Source organism: Oryzias melastigma, linkage group LG18, assembly GCF_002922805.2.
Source record: "Oryzias melastigma strain HK-1 linkage group LG18, ASM292280v2, whole genome shotgun sequence".
In the NCBI taxonomy this organism is placed as follows: Eukaryota; Metazoa; Chordata; class Actinopteri; order Beloniformes; family Adrianichthyidae; genus Oryzias; species Oryzias melastigma.
In genome coordinates, this window is record NC_050529.1 from 22,552,691 (window position 1) to 22,578,373 (window position 25,683).

At 39.1% G+C, this 25,683-nt stretch overlaps 1 protein-coding gene across 1 annotated transcript in view; it reads left to right on the forward strand.

Annotated features, from left to right (window-relative positions):
• LOC112155969 (mitogen-activated protein kinase kinase kinase 11) overlaps positions 1–25,683 on the forward strand; it is a 57,212-nt gene that overhangs the window by 15,108 nt on the left and 16,421 nt on the right. Inside the window, exons 2-5 of the mRNA XM_024288063.2 lie at positions 13,852–14,032; positions 21,492–21,640; positions 23,060–23,235; positions 24,421–24,667. Of these exons, the coding sequence (XP_024143831.1) occupies positions 13,852–14,032; positions 21,492–21,640; positions 23,060–23,235; positions 24,421–24,667 (753 nt within the window). The remainder of the gene's footprint in view (positions 1–13,851; positions 14,033–21,491; positions 21,641–23,059; positions 23,236–24,420; positions 24,668–25,683) is intronic.

Consider the following 25,683-nt stretch of genomic DNA (forward strand, 5'->3'; position numbering starts at 1 on the left):
CAAAAATACAGAATAGTCTCTGATTAAAAAAAAAAAAAATGTTTTTCCAAAACACTTCTCATTGCCTTGTTTGGTTATGAAAAGTTTTATAACTGATTTAAGCTGAAAGAAAAGTGGTGCTTTAAAAGAAAAATGTGGGTTCTTCATCTAGCCATTTCCTGAACACAGTGTATCCCTTTCAGTGTCGCAGGGCTGCTGGAGCCTATCCCAGCTACTGTTGGGCAAAGACAGGTTACACCCCCAATAGGTCGCCAGTCTGTCGACGGCCAAAATCAGTTAATGTATTCGCTTTTCTAAATAAATTTCTCTAACCTTACCTTTTTTTTCTTACCTTAGAAGTAAATTTGGATTTTAGCGCGATATGTGTTGTCTGGTCTGTTGAAAATATCTATTATTACAAATGAAGCGCTGATATTTATGACACACTTTAAGGTACAATTTTGTGTCAAAATGCACCTCATCCAACAATGCATTCGACATGGCGGAAGACGTTTGTAGGTGTGTTTCCAACCAGAAAAATTCTAATGAACCCAAAATGATGAGCTTGTACCTCAGAGAAAGGTAACTTCTATGATGTGGATGTGATTTAGATGCAAGTCCGACCTGAACCAGACAACTATTTATTTATGAATTCTGCCGGCTCCAGGAGCCAACATAGATTCCAACACAACAAACTTATTTTATCGCCTGCACAAGAATTACAATGGAAAATACTGAATTACTGACTAAAATGCGCCAAAATAGTTTGTAGTGGTGACTTGAGAGTTCACAGGAATATCCAGATGCTGCATCTGTCACTGTCCTCTCGCTGTTTGGAAGTGGGATGCTGGCTGCTACATGATGATTTTAATGGCTTGTTATCATACTTGGTTGTCTGTGGATCAGACTTTAAGTTTTATAACCAGCAATACGCAGAATTAACGCAGTTTTCTGTGGTTGTTTATAAAGACCCACTCTGATCATATTTCTTGGCTTTTAAAAGTGTTTATTTAATTATGACACATTTCCTTTGCCAAAATAAAAAAATCTGTCGTTTTTTAGGACATTGTTTCTGCAGAACGGCAGGAGTTCATTAGAAATTCACCTTTGAATTGTGGGTGGGACCGTTGGTGCAAAGCAATCCCGCCCCCCTTTCCCTCTTCATTGTTGAGAACTCTGTGGTTCACCAAGCTTATTTTTTGAGGATTGAGGGGCTTAAATGTTCATCTTTGGACCTGAACCACCCCCCTACAGTTGTTTTGTACTGATTTGATTTTAAGTAAATCTCAAAGTGAAAGTGTGAGTTGTTTTTATTTTTAATAGGTTAGAAAAAGTGAAATTAACGTGTACATCAGTGAGAAGCAGCTCCAGCATGAAGTGTCGGCTGGGATTCTGTCTCTTCCCCCCCTCCCCCCCTCCCTCTCACTCACTTCTAGTCTGGTCAGATATTGCCACATTGCCCGTCAGCCTATGGCCTTGTCCCTCAGGGGACAAAGCTCCCGTTCTTCCTGGGGAAAGCCCCCGCCCTGCATGAATTCTCCCCACGCCTACAAGGACAGGGCCGGGAGCAGAGAGAGGAGGGACCTAAAGAGGGGCAGGCTTTATCTGGACATCAAAATCAATGTTGTATATTTTAGGGTAACTTAAAAAAAATGCTGAATTTACCAAAAAGTTGGAATGCAGTAATTTTCTCTAACTTTGGAAAAATGTATAAAAAACTGTAAAGTAAGTGTTTTTTGGTCCTCAAAGCCTCTAATATTTTCAAAAATTCTACCTATGCGAGGCTTGACCTCCATACAGCACTGGAGGAATGATTGAAAAATGCAGGTGGCTCTACTGTAGAACTGCAGAGAAGATAATTAAATGAGGTGCAGAGTGAAGAAGTGGAAGACTTTTGTATCAGAAAGGCTGCAGCCTCGCTTATCGCATGCTCTGAATGTTTAAAAGCTACTCACGTGTCCTTGAGAACGCTGCCATACCCCTGAATACTTTTGCTTTTTTAGTATTTAGACGTAGATTTTTACGCATCGTTTCCACTGAGTGGTACAGTAAAGTATTTTGGTAACGTGCTTGTGGCTCTGCACCGAGCCGACAAACTGTGCAGGGTTCCCTGTCTTTACCCTGAAGTAGCTGAGGTAGGTTCTAGACACCCTTTGACCCCCACCAGAACAAAGCGGGTTTAGAAGATAGATGGAAGGATTCACCAAAATGTATCTCCTGTTTTCACATAAAAACTGTACTTACTGGGGCTGCACAATATGAGGCATATGCAATGTGATATGCAATAAAAGTGACTAATAATGCAAACACGATAGGACTTGTGATACATAATACAAGCAAATTAAAAAACAGCTAATATACATCATTTCACTGTACTCCAAATACACATACTCCAAATTGATTTCCTCGTTTACATAAAAGGAGTCCATCCGATTGGTTAATTGGGTAAAGGGCTGCAATGAATTTGCTAATTACTTCAAGCTGCCATGAGATTGTTTAAGCATGTGTGTAGATATTTAGGGTAACTTTTACGCTGTCTTTTGGGACATGTGTATTCCACAGGCTGATATCGCAATGATGATACATTTGTGATTTATTGTCCAGACCTTCAGTAGTACTTACTATGAGAAATAAACTTTTTTTTCTCTTTAATGCTGCATGACAACCCATTATTGAAAGCTTTAGATGTCAGCCAATTCCTAAAATCATTTTTTATACAGTTATCTGTCTTAAACAATATTTTGAAAATTATCGCGTGCCCAGAAAAAAACGAGTTTCAATGGAAACTGTGATCATACTTTTTTGGCACTTTTCTTCAACTTGAAAATTTTAGTATTTTTAAAATTTTTCTTTACATGTCCAGCAACAGATAACTTCCTGTGATGGACACATTTTACTGAAACAATAAAGGTTTTGTAGCTTTGAGCACAATATATATATTTTATAAACCCCTTTAAATTTTGAAGCTAAACTTTATTTTGTTTATTTTTCAGTCCTACAATGTAGAACAATCGCTTACCAGCACAGTTTGAGATTTATTTGGTGGCCATTTATCTGCTGCTCTGGTTGCATCATGGCTTCACAGGGTGGAACAACAAAAAAATCAATGAGTGAAACTTTTAAGGTGTGGAAAATGCCACAGTATTACCTAAACATCAGCAGGTGTTTTCTTAAAGTGACACTGCCTCTAGTTTTAAACGTGTAGTACTAGACGCTCCATGCTTTGCATGTTTGGACAAATTCCAGGGTTTCAGTAGCATTTGCCCCAAGACATTGAAACAGCAACAAAATACTCTTAGAGACAACGGAGATGGAGACAACAAAATAGATTAAAAATATATTTTTTCATCTGAGTCCATCCTTAGTGTTCCAAAGACTGCTAAATTGAGGGAAGCAGAAAATCAATTTTATCATAAATGGCACCTTGAAGTGTAGGGCTGCATTTTCCAGGTTTTTGGGAAAAGAAACTGGGGGATTTACTTAATAAACTTCACAAAATTCTAATTTGAATTATTTTAATAAAAATAAACAATTGTTAAAGTCCTCCTCTAATGAAAATCCAGTTTGTTGAGTTTTTAACGTCTGTGTTTCACTGTTTTTATCAAAGAGAACAAATGTAATCAGAAATCATTTTGTTTTTACATTTCTGAGTATTTCTCGTTTTAAATCAACCAAACTGTCTTGGACATTCTCTGTTTGAATGAATGATCTTCTTTCCATCAACAGCTCTGCTGCACATGCACTAAACCCTCATCTGTTCCTAGTGTCTAGTTCAGGTTCTGGAGAAGAGAAGATGGTATCTTCACATTGACTGCAGTCAAATGAGCCGCCGTTCACATTTCTGTGGTCAAATCAGCATCACTGGATTTTTGGTGTGAGTTTCATCCAATACTTACGGTAGCAGGACTGAGAACGCTGGAAAATCTCCACCAGACTCCACGGAGCTTCTTGATGTGACCACGGAAATGTGAACGGCGGCTCATTTGACCGCAGTTGGAAAGGATTGTAAATCAATGAAAGAGCATTTTGATGTTAGCTTTGATTATTTTATCAAGAACTCTGAGAAACCAATGATTGAATGTATTGATCACAGTCAATAAACATTGGAGAATTAGCTAAAAGAGTCTTTGGTGAACTGGAAGGAGAAAGAATCAGGATTTTGGAGGAAGTTCTGTCCATGAAGATCTTCACTTCCTCGTCCAGCTGACATCCAGATCAGAACCATACGGCTGGATACCTCAGATATTGCTCGTCGTTTTTTTTTTTTTGCTATGCTAATGTTAGCTTGGGTTTGTGGGTACTGTAAGCTAGCGGGAGAGAGTGTAAACAAATGAATGCTGGGATATGAATGTAGGTCCGCCCACAACCCAGTGGCGAATTTTAAATGAGCTTCTCCTTTTTTTCATACTGAGAAATTGTTAATTCCTGTCAGCCTGTTTTATCAGAAACCAGGGACAGGTGCCTGATGCAAAAATCCTGAGCCAGAAACTCTTACTTGGTCAACTAAAGCTGAGTCAGCGCTCAGCACCAAACCTGTATCTAACCGCCGTTGGCAAGGAAGCGTGTCTGCTACTGATGCCTTTCTTTTTGCAAACAATATCAAACAGAGGGCAGTTGCTACGGCAACCTGTCACAGTGTGTGTGTGGTGACATTGTTGGTTTGGTCTCTGTCAGGGAGAGGTTTGCCTGGACAAGACCGATCTTGTTCCAATACTTGTTACTGAAACTGAGGCAATGTTCAGTGTTTGTGTCTAAACTCTTAAATGAGAAAAATGTGCCAGATAACACAGGATGCAGGTTCCAAACCCTCATTTCGTACGTCTATACCAGCCTTTCTTTGGGTTTTGTATACATTTTCTGCATGTAGAAAGTAAAAACAAAACTGTAGAGATTAAGAGTCATTTCACGTTTATCTGTCTTTCCCATAAATCGGTTTCTTGTAAATTTAAATCCAGATTAGCATTTCCTGACTTGTGCTTTGAAACCTTTTAGTGCAGAGTGAAGGTGTCAGCAGCGTGCTGTATTTAATGTGGGTCAGTAGCTGATTTGGAGTCTGCGAGCTGCCACATGCTTACCGGTAAACAGCTGACTAATGCGGCGGTCGCCATCAGTGCGATGGCGGTGGGAAGAGGGCAAAAGCCAAACAAGGGCTGAACTGTGGATGCACTCGCTCTTCGCTCAGGAAGTAGAGGAAGAATGTGCTGCATGTGTGCTCAGGCTGCTGAAGCGCTTTAGTGTCTATTGTTTTTGTGCTTGGTTGCATGCAGGAGTTGTGAAACCATCTGTGTACGCACAGGTACAGCAGACCCATTCATTTGTCAGTTTATTTACAGTTTTGTTTAAGTTATGATGCTGTCATGACTAGAGCTGCCAAGACTAGTCGACTAATCGACTATTAAAATAGTCAACGACTAATTTAATAGTCGATTAGTCGTTTCTTTATATTATATGGAGTCAGCGTGTAGTAAAGTTGAAGTTCTAATGGCATTCTGCTAGATTTTTGGTCTATTTTGGCATTTATTAAGGTTTTTTTAGGCTATTTTCGAGTTTAGCTAATATTTCAGCAACATGCTAGCTGTTTTGGCTTTTTTCAGTTTCATTTTATTCAGCTATCAACTTCGGCGTTTTTAGCTATCAATTTAAGCATCTTCAGCTATCGTCACTAACATTTTCAGTTGCCAAATTCAGCTCACAGCATTCACACTAGCTTTATCGCAGGTAATGCTATATATCTAGTTTTTAGTTTAGTTTAAAGCTAATGATGGTTAAGATTTGTGCTTTGCATCCATTTAATGAATGACCCGATCAGTCGACTAATCTGAAAAAATAATCGGTGATTAGTCGACTAATAAATTATCGTTTGTGGCAACACTTAACATGACCCATTATTTGTGTGACTGCTGGTTTTTCAAAAGTTCAGACTTGATATGCTCTTATCCCCCCATATTCCTCCTCAGTCAAGCTCAGAGGTATCTCAGGACCAACCGAGAGTCTTTCTGTTTTTTTCTTCTATCAGTTAAACTTGTGCAAACTTTTACAAAACCAAAGACAGAGCAACTAACATTTCACTTTTAGATTTTGGCTGGACTAAAATAACGCAACACATGCTGTCTGGAGGATTGTCTGGATTGCTTTCTTCACCTGCAGTCTAATGTTTTATTGGATGGATGTTTTCTCCCTGATATCCACTTCTACATCCACATCTTCACAGAAGCAACACATTGATCCAGTGCATTTAATAAATGTTCTTCCTCTCTCATAAGTTTCCAGCTGTTTATTCTATCATTTCCTATAAGCTAGGAAGTGTTGTGTCTACTTCTCTTCATATTGCTAATTTGTTTTTCCAGTTTCCTCTTGAGGATTATTAATGGATGGCGAATCAAATGTGAGAAGCTGGTTCTGTCGCCCACAGCACACTAGCGCTGCCACAAACGATTATTTCAATAGTCGACTAATCTCCGATTATTTTTTCCGATTAATCAACTAATCGGTTCATGCGGCGACTGGATGTAAAACACACATCTTAACCATAATTGGCTTTAAACTTGAAGTGTTTAAGCTATATGTTAACTAAAAATAAAGACAATAGTTTATTAAGTCTCTAATGAATCATGCAGGTTTTCTCCTTAATTTGTTTCTGGCATTAAGACGAGTCTTAAATCAAATGAGGTCATCTGAATCAACTAAAGAAAACTTAATAAAAGCGTGCAAGTATTTTTTAAAGCTTTAATATGTATATTTAATAAAACATGTGTAAAGTATTTCAAAAGCTATTTGCAGACATAAACACACTCAAAATATTTGCTCACTGAGGCCCATTTATTAAAGCGAAACACTAATAACATCTTTGAACTCAAGATAATCCTATACATAAAAAACCTCAGGATGCCCAGATAAACAAAGAGCTTTAAGACATTACATCTTTAAAAAAAGTGGGGAAATGTATATTTTCAAAAAAGGGAGAAAAGCAGGGGATGTTAGACTGTACATCAGTCCTTTCATTCTTTCACCACCTCCATCCACTGCTTATGCACAGAACGAAATTAAATCATATTTTCAGTTTGGTGGACCGCCCTTAAATCTCTGTTACTTCTTTAATGTTGTGGTTACTATGCTGCTTGTTGTCGTTTTTGTGACTTTAAGTTGCATTTAATTGTATGCTTATTCAGCTAATGTTATGATACACTTGTAAACTTTGCTCTGGACTTTTATGCGAATTACTTCACTTTTGGGACTCGCACATCGCTCCACAACTCCGCAGCAGATCCGTACCGACACACAGCCTCTCTGTCTGCGCGGTGAACGTTTCATAATCTACTCTTCGAACCGAACGACGTGATCGTGGCGCAGAATATGAATGAAGCCTTGGACGAGCGGTTCATTTCCAGTGTAAACTCATTATCCGCGCCGTCCTCGCGGCGTTTGGTTTGAAGAGTGCGGATTATGAAACGTTCATTATGCAGACAGAAGCGCCGCAGACACGGATCTGCTGCAGATTTAATGGATTATCTCCAAACAGCGCATTAATGGCAGCCGAACACGATCAATTTAAACCCGGAAAACTGCTGCAGCAGAGCTAGCTGTGTTAGCGCCGATGTTAGCTTAGCTAGACGAAGCTCTCTGTTCAACGTGATCAAACTTAGTCACAACATGCTTCATCTTCAAGCACCGCCATAGTGATCTCATGGAACACAAGTTCTGCCTTAAAGAAATGACATTGGACAATTTTCCTCTTTTATTTTTCTTATGTTTCCCCACATTTTCGAGTTCCGTTAGTGTGTTGTTGTATTGTTGTTGATACTCCAGCCTACCCATTAGCATCACTGCTAACCGGCTTAGCACCACTGCGCATGTGTAAAGAGAACGGCAGACCCGGCATTAGAAAGCGCACACCGTAGTTTTGAGATCAAAACAAGGAAAAAACAAGCAAAAACGACGCTTTGACGACCAAAATAGTTGTCGACTATTTTAATAGTCGACATAGTCGCGACTAATCGAATAATCGTGGCAGCCCTACAGCACACTTGTATTGTGCTGTTTAGGTCTTATCCTGGGAGAAACTCATGATTATTGACTGGATATGAGAACTGGACCGATAGATTGTAACATCCCATTATTTGGGATGTTACAATTGGCATTATTTATGATAAATACACTGAAATGTTGGAGCCAAATGACGTCACTAAGCATTGATTGATCCAAGTCATTCTGAGTCGATGTTTCAGTGGTACTCACTCTCACCATTCAGGAGGGAGCTTGTTGGAATTGTCAAAACGTTCCACGTGGGACCATATACTTTTATTGAGGCATCTGATTGGCCAGTTTATAAGTTTAATAACTTGTATCACAGAAAAACTATCATGGAGAAAAATAAGAATTATTAAGAACATGTTAAAAAAAGGCAAGAATGATTATTCTGACTGAGGAATAACTGTTTATTTCTATTGGAGTTTGGCTTCTTGAAACCAGTGGGTACTTCCTGTTTGGAATATAAAGCTGCTTTTCTTATGCACTTGGCTGGAACAAGGTCATATTTAGATAATCTTGTTATTCAAAAAAAAAATTCTGATATGAGAATTTATCATATTTGATAACAATACAGTCAGAAGTTTTCCAACAGATGATGGAGTTTGTTGAATGAAACACAAAAGTACTGTAATTTCTTCACTTAAATCTTCTGGACAGTTTAGACCAGACTTTTTTATGTCACAGACCAGCCTCTCCTTAGCTGAAGTTGGTGTTTTTTTTTCTTTGTAGCATCTAGTTTCTCTAAATATCTGCAGCTGCTTTAAACTGTATTTGTACTCTAGATTTCATAGTGTAACCATTAAAATGTGATAAAGATTTTCCCTTAACCCATAAGTGTCAAAGTGGAAAATAATGCATCTAATGCCAACTTCAGCTTTGTCTGATGGATGAGTACAAGGTCACTACAACTGGTATTTTCTAAATATCATAATAAACATGAATCCACCATTTGAGCAACTTTATTAGCAGCATACTCGTAACATTAGACAGCCGGTTGCTCTGTTTGGGAACAACTGTGGCAATAAATCCATATTCAGAGTAAAGTCTCCTGGTTTTTGTCTGTTAAATGCAGAAGTTTGAAGGCTCTTCTTCTGTTTCCTCACTGGATCTTTTGGGTAAAAAGACACTTTTCAAATAGGTTTGTTTTTGTGTGGTTATTTCTATTGTAAATTTGAGCTTTTTTACATGACACTGAATTGATTGTGTTTTGGCCGCCTAGTGGTTACCTGGTAGACTTTTATGGCTTCAATTAGTTTTTTTCTGAATGAACCAACTACAAGGATAGTGTCTGTTCTCATTAGACTACTGCATTATAAGGTGCCAACAGTGTAATTCAGGAACAAATAAACAGGAATAACCTTGTTTCTAAAACACACACTAGCACTTTATTATCCCTGAAAGCTTTTTTTGTGATGTGAATGTAATTCTAAATGTCTGCAGACTAGTGTTGAATTTATCTGCATTATATAATCCTGAATTATTTCCAAAGGTGAAACTTTCATAGATAATAGTTACACTTAATATGGCAGAAAAGCTGCTTGGAAAAGAAACTGCATTGATTGGGTTTGATGGATGGATTTTCTAAGCCCAGCCTTACTCTTTCTTCTTGGGTTCAGTTTTTGCAGTTGCCTCTCTCATGTTATTGCAGCGTTTTCAAATTAGAAGACATATTTAGGGGTGTTAATTAGTTAACCTAATTTATTAATCGATGTAAATTCCTACGATCCAATCAAATCGATCTGTTTTTGGCATGTTGTTATTCGAATCGACCGACACCATTATAAAATAGTTTCAAAATGAAATAAATGTATTTATTTATTTATATAGATCTGTAATACTTTGTGTCTACCGTCCGTCTGTTTATGTTTTTATTCCTACGGTCCAACTAAATTGATTTGTTAAAGCCGTCTTGTTATTTGAATAAAAATGAATCAACCATTATGAAATAAACATATGATTAAAAAATAGTTTCAAAATTGAATAAATCGATGATAATCGATGTTGGAAAATACCATTTGGATCGATGTACGATAGATATATTTTACTTTAAAGTAAAAATGACCAAGTTCAATCACAGTGACAACACCGATGTGATGCAGCAAAACTGATCAACCATCATCCAGTCCAATGTGTGGAAACACTTTGGACTTTACAAAGTCATGTGACCATACAGTGTGGTAGAATGTTCTAATAATGTTCCATTCTGATGTGGAAAAACAACAGTGGGCTGAACTTTTTCAAACTAAAATGTGAATGGATTTGACATTCATTCTTGTTTATTTGTTCGTTTGTACACGTTTAATTGATTATCTTTCAAGAAATACCAGGATTTAGGAAACTTTCACCTGCACTGTTCAGTACCAGATATTGATCTCTGAGTCTCACTGGTGGATAAAGATGTCCTGAATCCCATTTCAGGTCAGCAAATCAGCAACCATTAATATCAAATCAAATTGTCGAAATGAACTATGCTCAAACCTCACAAATTCATAGATGGCTAAGCAATTTTAGGACCACTTTGGGCTCTATGTACAAAGTTGAAGGGCTGGGTTGATAAAATCAATTCATCAACCTAAACATACATTCTGACTAAATGAACATCTCTATAAACTCACAGGTATGAATTTTCCAACATTTTTTAAGGAAATATTTGTGGACTAAAACTAAAACACACTTTTTGCTCATACTGTCTTCTTCTGGAATAAAGTGTAATGCTATAGCGCGATCTCCACCTAGTGGCCAAACTGAAACGTCCTCCAGGAGAAGCAGAACAATTGTTGGAGCTTCTCCGTTTGAGAATCCATGTAACACTTTATGGTATTAACAATCTCTTTATAATTTCACTTTTATTTGCACCTGAATGCTCCTAGAATGTCAGCATTCGTAACGTTTGCTTAGCTTGACCCGTGTGCTCTTTTGCGTTCTGTTGTCACACAAGTGAGTGAAGCTCCGGCAGAGCCGCCTCCCTCCCATGTGCTCCGTCCCTGCTGGTGTCTGGGCCCATGCGGCCTCTCTTAACCCCTCGCTCCTAAAATAGCTGTGCTTTTATTGTGCGCAGGAATCGCTGGGAATGGCTCTTTTTGTTTTCACGGCAGTTTTTCTACCGGAGGCCAAGTTGCCGATTGCAACGTCACTTCCAGGAAATGGGGTCACAATGCGGCAAGTGAGCGTTCTGCTGGAAGTAGGGGTGTGGGGGTGTGTGTGTGACCGACTGACCACAGCTTGTTTTTACCAGACACTGGTCACAAAAGGAGTGGAGTGAGGGATCAGGCCCTGTTGCAGTAAATACCCCCCCATACACTCTGCTGCCTCCTCCTGACAGAAACAATGACTCGGCCAAACTCAGGACCTCCATGGACTTTCTGCTGAACGGTTACGCGAGGAATCTTTTTTCACATAGTGCTTGTTTTTGTTTTGGCTGCTGGCAATCTTTGCCGTTTTATCGTTTATTATCTTTGTGAATAGAAAACAGTGAATGGGAAATGACGTGTGAATTAGAGTCTTTGTCTTGTCCTGCTTGTGTTTTTATGTCTTCTCATAATTTGTCCTACAAATCCATTATGAAAGGAGCCCGTCCTGCAGCCCCGCCGCTGCTCGGGCAAACGCTGCAAACAACAACCTCTTGTGATGCATTCCTTTGTGACGTCAAACGCGCTGCCTTCGGGCTGCGAGGTGCAGCATGGGATGTGTGAGTAAGTGACAGAGGGAATCAGAGCAAGACGGACTTATTCGCACCAGAGAGATTAGGCTCATTAATGTGCCAATTCTAGCACCACAGAAAATTATTTATTATTTCCCCCAATAATGTGGGAAAAAGTGGGAACTTAAGGCGACTTTTTCCAAGCGAGTTGGAAAGTTACTGCAAATATCGTGAGGCGAGCTTTCTCTGTCAGCAAAGCAGAAGAGGAAGACTGCTGCCACTCATCCTGTGACATGTGACAGAGTCTCTGCAGCTGCTGACGTCCTCAGAAGTACACTTTATTTTCACAGAAACTCGCTCTGCAAGTCTTCCCTATGCTGCAGAATTGCGCAACCCTGCCTGGATACCAAAAAACTTGTTTATCTCAATTATTAGGCTGCTGCCAGTGTACTTGTCTCTGTCTTTGCTCTAGTCTTTTTCCTCCCTGTCATCCGTCTCTGGCTCTCGGGTTGCAGTTGCATCCCACCCAACAGCCCGGATTGAGTCTTAACTGGCCCGTGAGGGTCAGCTCCTGGCAGTTTTCTCCCCGAGAGAACGAGATGTTCATTTGAAAAATCTGTCGACAGGAAGTTGAACCACTTCCACCTCTTGTGCACATGAATCAGATGCATACAGTAATGAGCTGCTCAGAAAAGAGAGATTGCATGGTGGCGCTGAAAGGGGGAAACTGCAAAATGCCACAGCAGAAGGCTTTCTGCATGCATCTCTGCTGCTGCAGAGTAACAGGATGGCAATGAGCTGCTCTGATTCTGTTAGCAGCATATGGTTGGATGCCACAGTGCAGGAGTCGGCAACCTTTAACAGTAAAAGAGCCATTTGGGTTTGTTTTCTACTGATCAAAACCTAGAAGAAGCCGCATAGTCTTACTTAGGTCGTTAAGAAATTTGGATTTGCATTCATTACCTTATTTTTTTAAAATAATAATAATGAATTATGTCTATTTTTGGCACGAACAAAAGCAAAAACACAAAAAGAACCTAGCATCTCTCAAAATATTTTTTTTACGTTTGACAGAAGCTCAAAAAATTTCATTTTTAAAATAAAAGATGCTCTGTGCCAAACTGGATCATCTCAGTGCAGTTCTGAACAGCTAGTAACCCATAATATGTGCTTTTAACTCCTAAAAGATCAAACTTTTTACCAAAGTTTTGCTTTGCATATAAAATCTGTTCATTCTGGAGGTAGAGTTGATCAAAGACGTCTTCAGGTCAACAGGATGTAAAAACCTACATAGTTTATCATCTATGTGCATCTAAGACATCAATTTATTAATGTAACTACCTGTAATCTAAATAAAATAAATGCAAATTAAGTAATCCATAACTTAGAAAACTTATTTTTTATTTTTTTGTTATTTTTCCCCTCTGTCATCAGCAATTTTACATTATTGGGTTTTGTTATTTTAATTTGGGGTTTGGTAGTCTTAGTTTGTGGGCTTTGTTTATTTGTTTTCTTTAGGTAGTTTTGGTTAGGGGGAGCTGCTGACTCTGATGGTCGATATGGCTGGATCAGCAGTCTCCATGACTTATTTTATGTTTGGTCAAGGAGCCACCATGGAGAGATAAAAGAGCCACATGTGGATCTGGAGCTGTTGCAGACCCCTGCAGTAGAGGGTTTTATTGATTAGACAGTCCTGTCTGCTGCTTTCAGGTGGCCACTGTGCCATTACTCCTGTTAGTTTTCAAAAGGGCGTACACAATATTTTTAGTTCACCATCAAACCTGCACTTTTTATTTGTACTGTCTGCAGTTTATAGCACACATGCATGCAACTATCTGCATGTTGCTCACAGATTCAGCTTGTGAGTGTCCAGTTATTCTTCATTGTGAAGGTGACAGTCGTGTCTGTGACTGTCGGCGCTGAAACAAGAGCATAAACCCGTCGATACCCGAGCAAAAATGTCTGCTTCCATGAATAAAGTGAAGAAGTGAAGCGTGAGATGAGAAATGTGGAAATGTCTCCGCTGTCTGTGGAGATTGCATTGGCCAAAGGAGGAGGGGAAGTGAGAAAGGAAGTGAGAATATTTGAATGTGAATTCTGACGTCTAACCAGAGAAGGGACCAAAGCGAGGCAATGTCCTTGCTTCCCCTCTTCATGATGACTTCATCCCTGACACAACTTTTGGTCTTTTCCTCTCTTCTCAGTCCTCCTGGCTCAGCCCATAGAGAATGAATGTATGGAGGGTCTGACTCTGAAGATCACCGACTTTGGCCTGGCCAGAGAGTGGCACAAGACCACGAAGATGAGCACTGCTGGCACTTACGCCTGGATGGCCCCTGAAGTCATCAAGTCGTCCACGTTCTCCAAAGGCAGCGACGTCTGGAGGTGAGTGTGCTGGCGTAGAGCTCTGAAGTCTCTCTACAAGTCTCTCAATGATATAATAGTTCTCTTGTTTGGCATAACAACATCACAAAGTATTTGAAAGTGTTTCTGAGACTTCACTCCAACTTTTATAGACAAAGGAGGGATTTTTGAGTTTACATAAATTTTGCATTAATTGCAAACTATTATTTTCAACTAAGACAAACGTTTTATTCACTAATCACTTAAAACTATCTTATATCAAAACAAAAGAACTAAAGTTTAATGAAAGCCATTTTTAACAGTTTTATTGTGAAAGTGCTTTGATGAAGTATTTCATAACGACTCCGAAACATGTTTCCATCTGTGTTGGAGTTAATTTTGATTTAGCACTTTTTGCTCCATGATCTGTTTTCACCAAACAAGGCTGATGACATGTTCAGAAGCTGCCTTGAGAAATATGGAGGCTGAGAAGCAGCCCAGCACACACACAACAGAATAGAACCAAAAGAAAGCAGAGAAGCCTTAACAAATGTAATTACTGTTTTGTTGATTTATTCATATCTATTTCACTTCTCAGTTGTGTGACCTTGTCCTCTGCCTTTTCTGTTCTAAGCAGCATTTACATTGACTTTCTGTCCTGCTACGTTAAGCTACGTTCACATCGCTCTCTGCAACACACGTTCAAGCGGGTTCTGATAATGATTAGTCTAAGTAAACATGTGTAAATACGCGCTTCAGGCTTCCCTGTTCAAAACTCTCGAATTCATGGATAGCTGAGCACATGTCTATGACCATTTTTTTTGGCTATATGAACATAGTTGCTTGTTAAACCAGGTTGAACTTTGACCAATCAGGAACTTGGATTGGGTACTAGTGAAGTATGAATAGTCTCCCTTTTAATCCACAGATGTGCCAACCGTTTATCAACCGTATTTTATCTCTCCATGGTGACTCCTTGGTCAAACATAAAATAAGTCATGGAGACTGCTGATCCAGACATGTCGACCATCAGAGTCAGCAGCTCCCCCTAACCAAAACTACCTAAAGAAAACAAATAAACAAAGCCCACAAACTAAGACTACCAAGGTCCAACCCCAAATCAAAATAACAAAACCCACCAGTGTAAGACTGTTGAGGACAAAGAGGAGAAAAATAACAAATAAATAAATAAATAAAAGAAAAATAAAGAAGCATTTTTTAAATGTAAGGATTACTTAATTAACATTTATATAATGTATAAATTAATGTCTGAGGTTCACATAGATGATAAACTATGTAGGTTTTTACATCCTGTTGACCTGAAGACGTCTTGTTTGTTCAACTCTACCTCCAGAATGAACAAATTTATATGCAACGTAAAACTTTGGTAAAAAGTTTGATCTTTATGAGTTAAAAACACATATTATCATATGCTGTACAATATGGGTTACTAGCTGTCCGGAACTGCACTTAGAGGATCCTGTTTGGTACAGAGGCTTTTTGTTTTTAAATAAGTTTTAAAAAAAATCACATTATGAGAGATGCTAGGTTCTTTTTATATTTTTGCTTTTGTTCTTGCCAAAAATAGACAAAAATCATCTTTAGTATTAAAAAAAGAAGCTCATGAATGCAAATCCAAATTTCTAAAGGCTAAATTAAGACTCACCCATTTTTTATGGATCTCAGATATTTCATAATAAAGGCTTGTTGCATGAGTAATAAAGTCAACAATCAATTAAAAAAATTACCTTCTTCAGGTACACAATGATACAGCAAATGTATTCGTTCTCTTGCATTCGGTCCGGTGTCTCAGTGTGAATTTTCTGATTTTGAATCCTTTATTTACAGTTCATAATTTCTTTTAATCCTTAAACATTACTTTACTAAAATGTAAAGTCTTAAAAAAAAGTTTACATCATGTCTGAGACTTACTTACTTCACCCTTGCTTGTTGAGTTTTCCCTATGACCTGTTCCCCGCAGCATGCCCATAGGAAAGATGTGCATGAACATTTTTGCTTTATGGGCTCACCAAACCATCTATTACTTAATATTTTGTTCAGGCCACCTACGTGCCCCGTTCAGGTTTGACCATTATTCATCCGCATAGAGCCATTACTAGGGCTTCAGGTAAACATGGGGCTGCTTCTTAAGGATTATGCCTAAAGTGATTCCTTAGTTTGAATGAGAAGCGATCTGTTGAGCTGCTGTTCATAGGAGCTCGTTGTAAGGAGTAAGGTTAACCTTTCTCCACTCCACCCATCTTCTCCACAAGGTGTGTCTCTGTTGATGTTGACTCACTGCTGTGAGGAACTGTGGAAATGCAGTCCCACACAAATTACACTCAATAATCCCGGAGGTGCTCTTTATCTCTAAAATTCATCCACACAATCAACGCTTCATTTCCAGCTTCTAAACTGGAGGATAGTTAAAGAAGTGGATTTCTGGACTACCAGTAGACGTAAAAAATAGCTTAAAAATCTTTCAATTTAGTTTAATTATGGCTTATTAATCCCAAAGCTTAAACTAGAATTTGTTCTCCATTTTCAGGCTTTAAAGAGTTAAAAAGTTGTTGGATTTAGGAAACCAAAGAAGCAGAACATTAGAGACAAAAGCCTCGCTAGAATCCACATTTTCAGACTTCCTCCGTCCCACACACTGGGGTGGGGTCGAGTTAAGAAGGTTTTCTGAGTAGATTTGATTTAAACTAACTACCCCATATTTGAATTTTATTTCATATTCAATTACATCTAATTTCACTTGTCAAATGTCCATTCCGAAACCAAATAGTTTGTTTATTAAAACACATAAAACTAGTTTAAATTAAACAAGTATGGAACTTTACACGCAATTTTATTTAAAAACCTACTGTGGTTGTTACTGCAGATGACTATCAGAATTGTATTGGGTGTAGTTTTTAGGCAAATGACCGACTAAAGAGTCTTGGATCTTTTGCTAAATAGCTCCAGTGCTCCTGGAAGGATAATTTTCTGTTTATTTATCTGCATTTCTTGCATATAAAGTGAAACAATAGGAGAAACTGAAGGGGGTGGTGGTGTCAGTGATGAATAGATTGAGGTGAAATTGATGGATTGCAGCAGCGCCGCTGCAACCATGTGATGGCGTCCCATCAAAGAGCGGCTCTGTACATTGTTGCGAGGCGTGCGTGCTGCACACTGTCCCATTGTCTCCAGTGGAGTTGGAGAAGGAGGCCTCGCACCAGAACCGGCCCACAGCTCTTCATCTGGGAAGTGTCTGTGCTTGATTGACTGCTCAGAAAATGAAGAGCGGCCTGACTATGGTTTGTGGTTTTGAGGTTATGACTGAGATCTGTCGAGAAAGAACTTGTGGTGCCCTTTAGGCACCATATCATAGTTTTTGACAGTTTTATCTCTTGTTTTATGAGGAAAAAAAAGGAAACTCGCTGTTGTAGCGAAGATATTGTTAAAGTCCCATTCTGGTCGTATTTGATCATGTTTGAACAAAATTGAAGGGTCTATTAGGGGTGTAACGGATCACAAAACTCACTGTTTGGATTGTGTCTTGGTTTTAAGGGTCACAGTTTGGATCGGGTCATGGTTTGGATCGTGTTATGTTATCAGGGTCACGGTTTGGGTAGTGTCCTGGTTTTAGTGTCACGGTTCGGATCTTGTCACAGTTTTAAGGTCACTGTTTGAATCGTATCACGGTTTAAGGGCCACGGTGTAGATCGTGTCATGGTTTTAGGGTCACGGGTCGGATCGTCTAACGGGTCAGATTGTGTCATGGTTTTAGGGTTATGGTTCGGGTCATGTCACAACTTTAGGGTCAAAGTTTTAGGGTCATGGGTCAGATCGTGTAACGGGTCGGATTGTGTCATGGTTTTAGGGTCACGGGTCGGATCGTGTAACGGGTCGGATCGTGTAATGGGTCGGATTGTGTCATGGTTTTAGGGTCAAGGTTTGGATCGTGTCACAGTTTTAGGGTCACGGGTCGGATCGTGTCACGGTTCGGATCATTTTTCGGATCAGTAAAAAGAAAAAATTTGGAAAAAACAAAAAGATAGAAGCCTAAAATTACTTTTTTGAAAAGCTTTAAAAATATATTTGAGAAAACATATATGAAGTACTTTAAAGCACAAATATAAACTCACACATCTATGAACTTTGAACTTAAAAAAAAAAAGTCAAAACATGTAGTTTCTGAATACATTTACTTGTTTTAATACCAAATCTACAAAAACTGAGCGAAAAGAATGTTTAAAATGCAATTTTCACTGAACCCCCCAATTGTCCTAATTAAATCTTAAAGGAAAACGTTAGAATTAAACTTTCATTATTTTTAAGTATTAATTGTAGTCTTGAAACTAACTGTGGGAACATTTAAATTTTATAAATAACTATGATTAACTGTAGTACATGTGCAGGTGAGGCGCTGCCATGCCTGCTTTTCCTGGGGATTTTTGATCCTTTTAGCTTGCCATACTGCCTTCCCCTGTAACGGAGCAGCGACTGCAGGAAAGCAACAAACAAACCTGATCTCTCAGTATCGGCATCCAACGCGACAAGTTCAAGAAAAGTTTTTGACGGAAGCTCCTCCCACTCGTGGTGGGAGCTTCAGGTCAACAGACTTCTGGATAACCGTCAAGAAGCAACTTTGATGCTTGTTAAAACAAAGACTGTGTACAGTACATGAATTTGACACCAAGTGCAGTCGGTGTGGACAGACAATTGATAAAGGCTACACGTGTGGGCAGAACCGTTAATAATGATCCGTACGGATTATCTGTGATCCATTACACCCCTAGTGTGTATTAATTAAATAATAAACTCTTCAATTAAAAACTGCTGTCAGTTTTGTTTTTCCCACGAAAATACAAATATTTACACTTTAATGAAAAAATCCCCAACAGGCTTTTTTCTGCTGTTTCACTTTGGTCCCGATTTAAAAACTATTATTCTGTGCATCTTTGTGCCCAATTAGAGAAATGGGTTTCTTCCATTAAAATGAGGTCATTCCATTGATGCTGCTGATTGGTCAGCTGTGTGTTAGCTCTTGCTAATGAGCAACGCGCTCTCACAGGTTCTTAGCCGTGTAAACACATAAAAAGCTCACACACACCTTATGCAGTTTCAGCAGCGATGAGACCTGTGGGTTTTCAGAGGCAAATTGAACTTTATAAATGGAGTCCTCATTAAAGGGCTTTGAAAATATTCCCTGACAGAACGCCATGGCTGGTTTACATCAGCAGAACAAATGTTGTCTTTATCAAGTTGTTTATGCAAGAAAAATAGGAAAGCCAAGGAGTATGCAGGGAATGTGAGGAAGGAAACTTTTTCCAAGAGCAAAACTTGAATAAAAAAGGAAAGTTTCAAAACAGCCAAAGGAAGAAATGTCAAGTGTTTTTCTGAAAATGAGGATCTTCGTTCGTGGATTCTTTCTCTCCTCCATTGTTTGTCTTAAATGTCGACTGAAGTGAGGTGAGCTGATGAGAAGCTTTTCCGCACAGTCACGGCGTGTGGAAGTTGTAATTATAGAACCAAATTTTTTTCTTTAAAAAAGGCTGCGGCCTGCATTTCCACCCAGCTGGCCTCCACAGCGCTCAGGCGGATCAGACAGAAGGCTAATTGACAGTGTGGTGGATCCAAGTCCTGCGCCACGCTTCATCTTCAGAGTTTGTGTGCAGCCTGGATGAGCTCTCTGTAAGGCAGAGCAGTGTGACACGTTACAGCAACAAATCCTAAATCATACATCGTTTAAGCAAGTATGAACAAAAAATGAGTTTAGAAGTTCATCCTGACAGTATAACCTGTAAGAATTCATCGTGTTTGTGTGTTTAAACATAAAGGAGCTGTTCCTATAAAACTCCTTTGAACACTAAATGGAACGCGAGTGTAAATATCAGGAGGATTGGGCAATTCAAAGATTAAAAAAGCATTCTAACAAAGCAGATATCTTGTCTTTTGTTTTTGCATTTCTTCTTTTTGGAGTCCCTTATACATTTCCTGCTTTATTTTGAAAGTTCTCATGGAATTTGTTACTTCCTTGTGTTTTCTCCTTGTTTTTTATGTCTATGGTTTTGTTTAAGCTTGTTTCTCCGCCTCCCTGGTGTTTCTCCACTTTCATTCTCGACAGTCACACCTCTGCATATTATGCAACTTAGACAAAACTAAAAACATTTAAAAAGAAAATCTTGTGTAATCTGGGATGTTTGAATGTCCAATGCAAGCCACACATCTGTCATTTATGTTTGTAAATGTTTAGTCCTCTCCTTCTGGAGAAAACTAACACATTTTAATTTGAAAAACAGAATTTAAAGACCCACTCCAATTAAAATTATGTATTTTTGTATTTTTAAAATTAGGGCCTGGTATTGATAATAGTTTCCAGAAACGGTTTAATTCACCAGAGTCTGGATTGAATCGATTCTGTATTTATTTTATTCTTTTGATCCATTCAATTCTATTTGATTCAATTCAAGTTTGAGTTCACACATTTATACACATTTGTTTAGGAATACATTCATAATCTATATGTTATCTATAAGATATTCATATGAATCTGATCCAGTTCACATACTGTAGATGTATCAGTGAAATAATGAGATTGTTAATATCATCCAGTGTTACATGGATTCTCTAAAGGAGAAGTTCTAACTAAAATGTTCAGATCATTAACATTGGAAACATTGTTCTGCTTCTCCTGGAGGACGTTTCAGTTTGGACACTAGGTGGTTATGTACTAAATTGATTTCTATTTTTATTAATTGATCTATTAAGCTTAGATCGATTCAAATCAATTTTATTATCCCAGCCTTATTTCAAATGTTCTTGTGCCATTTTTCGGGATGATCGAGGACATTTGTAAAGAAAATTAATCTTAAAATTGTATATATGAGCATGCAGATGAAAGAATAAACCTGTTGCAGTGCTGCAGGCACTATAATTGGCGGGTCATAAACTTCCCGCTCCACTTCATTCTGCTGCATCCTCTTGCAGACAAATAGATCTAAACTGTACGGGTGGTCAGCACCAATACTGCTCGCCATTTAAGTTACACCATTAATGTTAGGTTGGGGTGTGAGGGGCCGTAAGCTAGTGAGAGGATTTCTCTGCTTCAACAGTCCCGCCCACAACTCTAAGGTGAATTTCTGATGAATTTCTGCTGCCGCTCTGCAGAAACTATGTTCAAGAAAATGACAGGTTTTTAGATTTTGGCTAAAAATGGCATCATCACAATTAAAACACCAGTGGAAACGCTTTCAGATCAAAAGATGATCGGAGTGGGTCTTTAAATTTGTTAATTATAGGGTTGTTTTGGCAAGCAAATGAAAAATGACATTTTTTGGAACACATTTGTGTTTTCAATATCTTATCAACAGCTACTTACACTGGAAAAATCAATCATTTAAACACAAAAGCTGCATTTAGGTTTGGACAGGTTTATACTGAGCTAATTCCGATGAGGTGGGAACTATATTTTGAAATATTTTCCTGGTCGTGAGCGTCCTCCTTCTCCCCTCAGCTATGGCGTTCTGCTGTGGGAGCTGCTGACAGGAGAGGCGCCGTACAGAGGGATTGATGGACTTGCTGTTGCCTATGGGGTTGCTGTCAACAAACTCACCCTGCCCATCCCCTCCACCTGCCCCGAGCCCTTCGCACAGCTCATGTCAGGTGAGGCTTTGAAAACTAATTAAAGGTAGCTCGAGCAGAGGAGCGGCAGTGACAGGAGTTTCAGAGGCAGATCTAATTTGCTTTGCTGTCAGCTGCTTTTCCCCGTCTCCACAAAGTTGCACTGCAACAGAGAAAACAAATCCTTGGAGGATTGTAATGACCTGGCTGTGGAGAGGACTTTCTTCTTCTGTGTTTTTTACCTGTTGAAGTTTGTGCATTCTGTTCATGCTCTCCTTGTGTTGGGTTTCATGAGCGTGCTGTACCGACCAGAAGGTTTCTGGCCTTCATGTTAGCTTATCTGCCTTTATTAATGAAAAAAGAGAGAATCAAAGCTCTGCTGATCACGTCAGAGGGTTCATTAGGCATTGGCCCTGTTTCAGATGTGCTTATTAGGCCTAAGGTTTTATGGCAGGGGTGTCAAATTCAATAACACAAGGGGCTAAAATCCAAAACACACTTTAGGTCACGGGCTGAACAGGATAAACATTTATTAAACACTCTAAAACTACATTTTTAAAACTTCAAAACTGTAACTTTTGACACAATTATGAACTAGATACATAGCATTACCTGTGATAATGCTAGTGTGAATGCTGTAAGCTGAATTTGGCTGCTGAAGATGCTAGTGCTGATAGCAGAAGATGATGAAATTGCATTAAAATGCTGAAGCTGATAGCCGGCTAACTGATAAGTTAAGTGTCAAATTAGCCTAAGAACACTAAAAAAGAAAAGAAAAAAAACTAGGTTAGCCAAAACAGCTAGCATGTATCTGTAAAAATAGCAAACTTCAAAACAGCCTAAAAAACAACAAAAAAGCTTAAATTAGCCAAAACAGCTAGCATGTAGCTGAAATATTAGCTAAAATCAACAGATATCATTAATCTATTAATATTAAAATATTAGCTAATCTCCAAAATAGTCTAAACTCCAAAAAGCTATCATAAATTCATTTTTTAAAACTTTTTAGCATAATTCTGAATAATAGAAAGGCAGGAATATTATTCCAGAATAAATCAACTTAAACCTTAAATAACTTTCAAATATATTTTGTCAAAGTGATACAAGTTATAAATAAGTGCAAGATAACATCAGCCATTGATAACAATAAAATAAAATGATCTGGAGGGCCGGATCCGGCCCCCAGCCTTGACTTTGACCCGTGTTTTATGGGTAATTATGCGAACCTCCCCAGCATCAAGTTAATTAAGCAGAAGACTTCCAGCAGAGGATCAGCTTGTTTATAGATTGAGCCTGAACTACCTAAATAAAAACTAGACTTTGTGTTAAAGTACTTCATTCTCAAAGACTCATTTATTTAGTCTTAAATCTGGTTCAACATCTACATCATCCAACTATATGAGGATGTTCTGTCTGTGCGATGGTGGACAGTCGTGATCATGTTTGCTGACCGTTCAACAGAATGCTGGGACCAGGACCCTCACCGGAGGCCCAACTTCAGCTCCATCCTGACGCAGCTGATGGCGCTGGAGGAGCAGGTGAAGGAGGAGATGCCACAAGACTCCTTCCACTCGCTGCAGGAGGACTGGAAGCTCGAGATTCAGGACATGTTTGATGAGCTGCGGTCAAAGGAAAAGGTGGGAACAACTTTCTGCACATTTTTGGAACACAACTGTAACTTCTTTTTATTTAGACAGGAAAAAGTAACTTAAAGGCCAAACTAAGCTTATTTAAAATGTAGCCCAACTTATTTAACTGTGACTATTGGTCTCCAGATGTTTGATTTGATTTATTCATTTATTTATTTATTTATTTACGCACATAAAAAGGAAATAGGAATACAAGCAAAATAAAAATACAGAAAAGTAAAATCATGTGATGGTGTGTTACAGAAACTCAACTGGGTTTATCCAAAATGGTAACACACCTCTGTTGAAAAATAAAATAAAACACAGTAAGTAAATAAATAGAGAACTAAAGTTTAAAGAATCTAAAAAAATAAAAACAAAACAATTCTAATTATATGAAAAGGAAATTGGTAAATTTATCTTTTTAATCATCTTTTTCCAACCCCATTTTTATACCTATATAATTTTTAGATTATTTTTATTGAATCTTACTATCAAGAACTCAAACTCGTTTAATATTTTGTTGCCACGGTAACGGTAAGGAAAATGTGACTTATGGATAAGAGGAAGGTGGAATATCTGCCCTTGTCTGGTACCAAAAGAGTGAAGTTGATTTTTTTTAATTATTTTTAAATAAATTGTTTCAGAAAATGTTAGAATATTTGCCCTGATTGATCCAAAATAGAGCAGAATTTTGGACTTCTACTTGAGTTTGCATAGTCTTCATTGAAAGTGGTCGCTTCAATGCCCGCCAACACAGCCGGTGTGTGAGCACCTACAGGGGGGGATCAGGGGCGGAGCTCCAAAAGCCACTCCCCCTCAGAGGAGATTCAGATCAACATGAGAAATGACTTTTTAAGACATTTAGGTTGTGGGAGTTTGGTTAAAAACTTCATAATCTTAATTGAAACACTGCTGGGAACGTTTTTCTAAAACAAAAACAATGGTCATAGGGGGAGTTTAATCCATAAAATGATGTGGTTGTGGTATTATCATCATGATATTAAGTCAAATGTATGAGGAGAAACAAGTAAATCCAACGTAAACTCTCAAAGCTCCATTTAAAAGTCCTGCAGTTGTTGTTCTTTGTTAGTTTGTGTGATTTCATTCATCCTACGGTCTGTTTCTTAAAAGACCGATAGACCATCACCCTACTGAACGGTTTGGTCTCGGCCCTCTCCTCTTCTCCACCAGGAGCTGCGGTGCCGTGAGGAAGAGCTGAAGCGAGCAGCGCTGGAGCAGAAGTCCCACGAGGAGTTCCTGCGGCAGCGCGAGCAGCAGCTGGCTCAGTGGGAGCAGGACGTGTTCGAGCGCGAGCTCAGCCTCCTCATCCTCCACATGAACCAGAACCAGGAGAAGCCCAACGTCAAGAAGAGGAAGGGCACCTTCAAGAAGCACAAGCTGAAGAGCAAGAACGGCGAGAAGATCAGCATGCCTCAAGGTGTGTGTCCGCCGGGGCGGCCGTGGTGCAGTGGTAGGGCGGTCGACTCCTGATCAGAAGTGAGCGGGTTCGACTCCGCCTTGCCCGCCCATGTGTCGAAGTGTCCTTGGGCAAGACACTGAACCCCGAATTGCCTCTGGTGGGAGGTTGGCGCCAGTGTTCGGCAGCGGAGCCACCACCAGTGTGTGAATGTGTGCGTGAATGGGTGAATGGGTCTGTGACTGTGAAGCGCTTTGGGCCCTCGAAGGAGGGTAGAAAGCGCTATACAAGTATACGCCATTTACCATTTAAAGCCAGCATCAGTGAAGTATCAGCTGAGAAAAACAAAGTTGTTTTTGTTGTTAGTTTATTGTCAGACTTTGATTTACAGCAGCTCCTACAGGCTCTGCGTGTTTATTTTGGGCTGAGCATGCGTGCGTGGTGGTCAGGGCTTTCCCAGCAGTAGCAGGGCGGTGATGTGGTGGCAGTGGTGGGGGGTTGAATAGGGGGGAGAGCGATCCAACCACGCCTGGGCTCTTCCTGTCTGTGGGTACGCTGGCCTCGCGCTGGCCGCTGTCTTTACTCCTCCTGTTCCCCTGCCAGTGTTTTGACTCTCCTCCAGCCTCTATCTGCCTGCATCCTTTTCTCTTTTTTTTACTTTGTCATTGTCTCTTTCTTCCTCCTGTGCTGCTGTTGAACGTTTTTAGTCATTTCAATGTTTCCTTTACCAGCAATAAAAGGAAGCACATCCACACGGCATCGCTTTGGACAGAATTCAGTTGGAAAGTGAAAGTTAGCATCAACACAAACATGTTAGAAGCAAAGCTACCAAATTAGCAACAGTAAACTTTTATTTAACTGTAGTTTCTTTTTTTAATTTAATTTTTTTTTTTTTTTTTTTAGCTTGGAGTCAGTTTTTTTCTCTCAAGTGACTTCTGCTAGCTTGAAAATAAGATCTGCTTTGTGCTAACCTGTTAGCGTAGCATATCAGTATTAGGGTAACAAGCTAAGGTGAGGGGCTGTGTCTGAATTCCCTC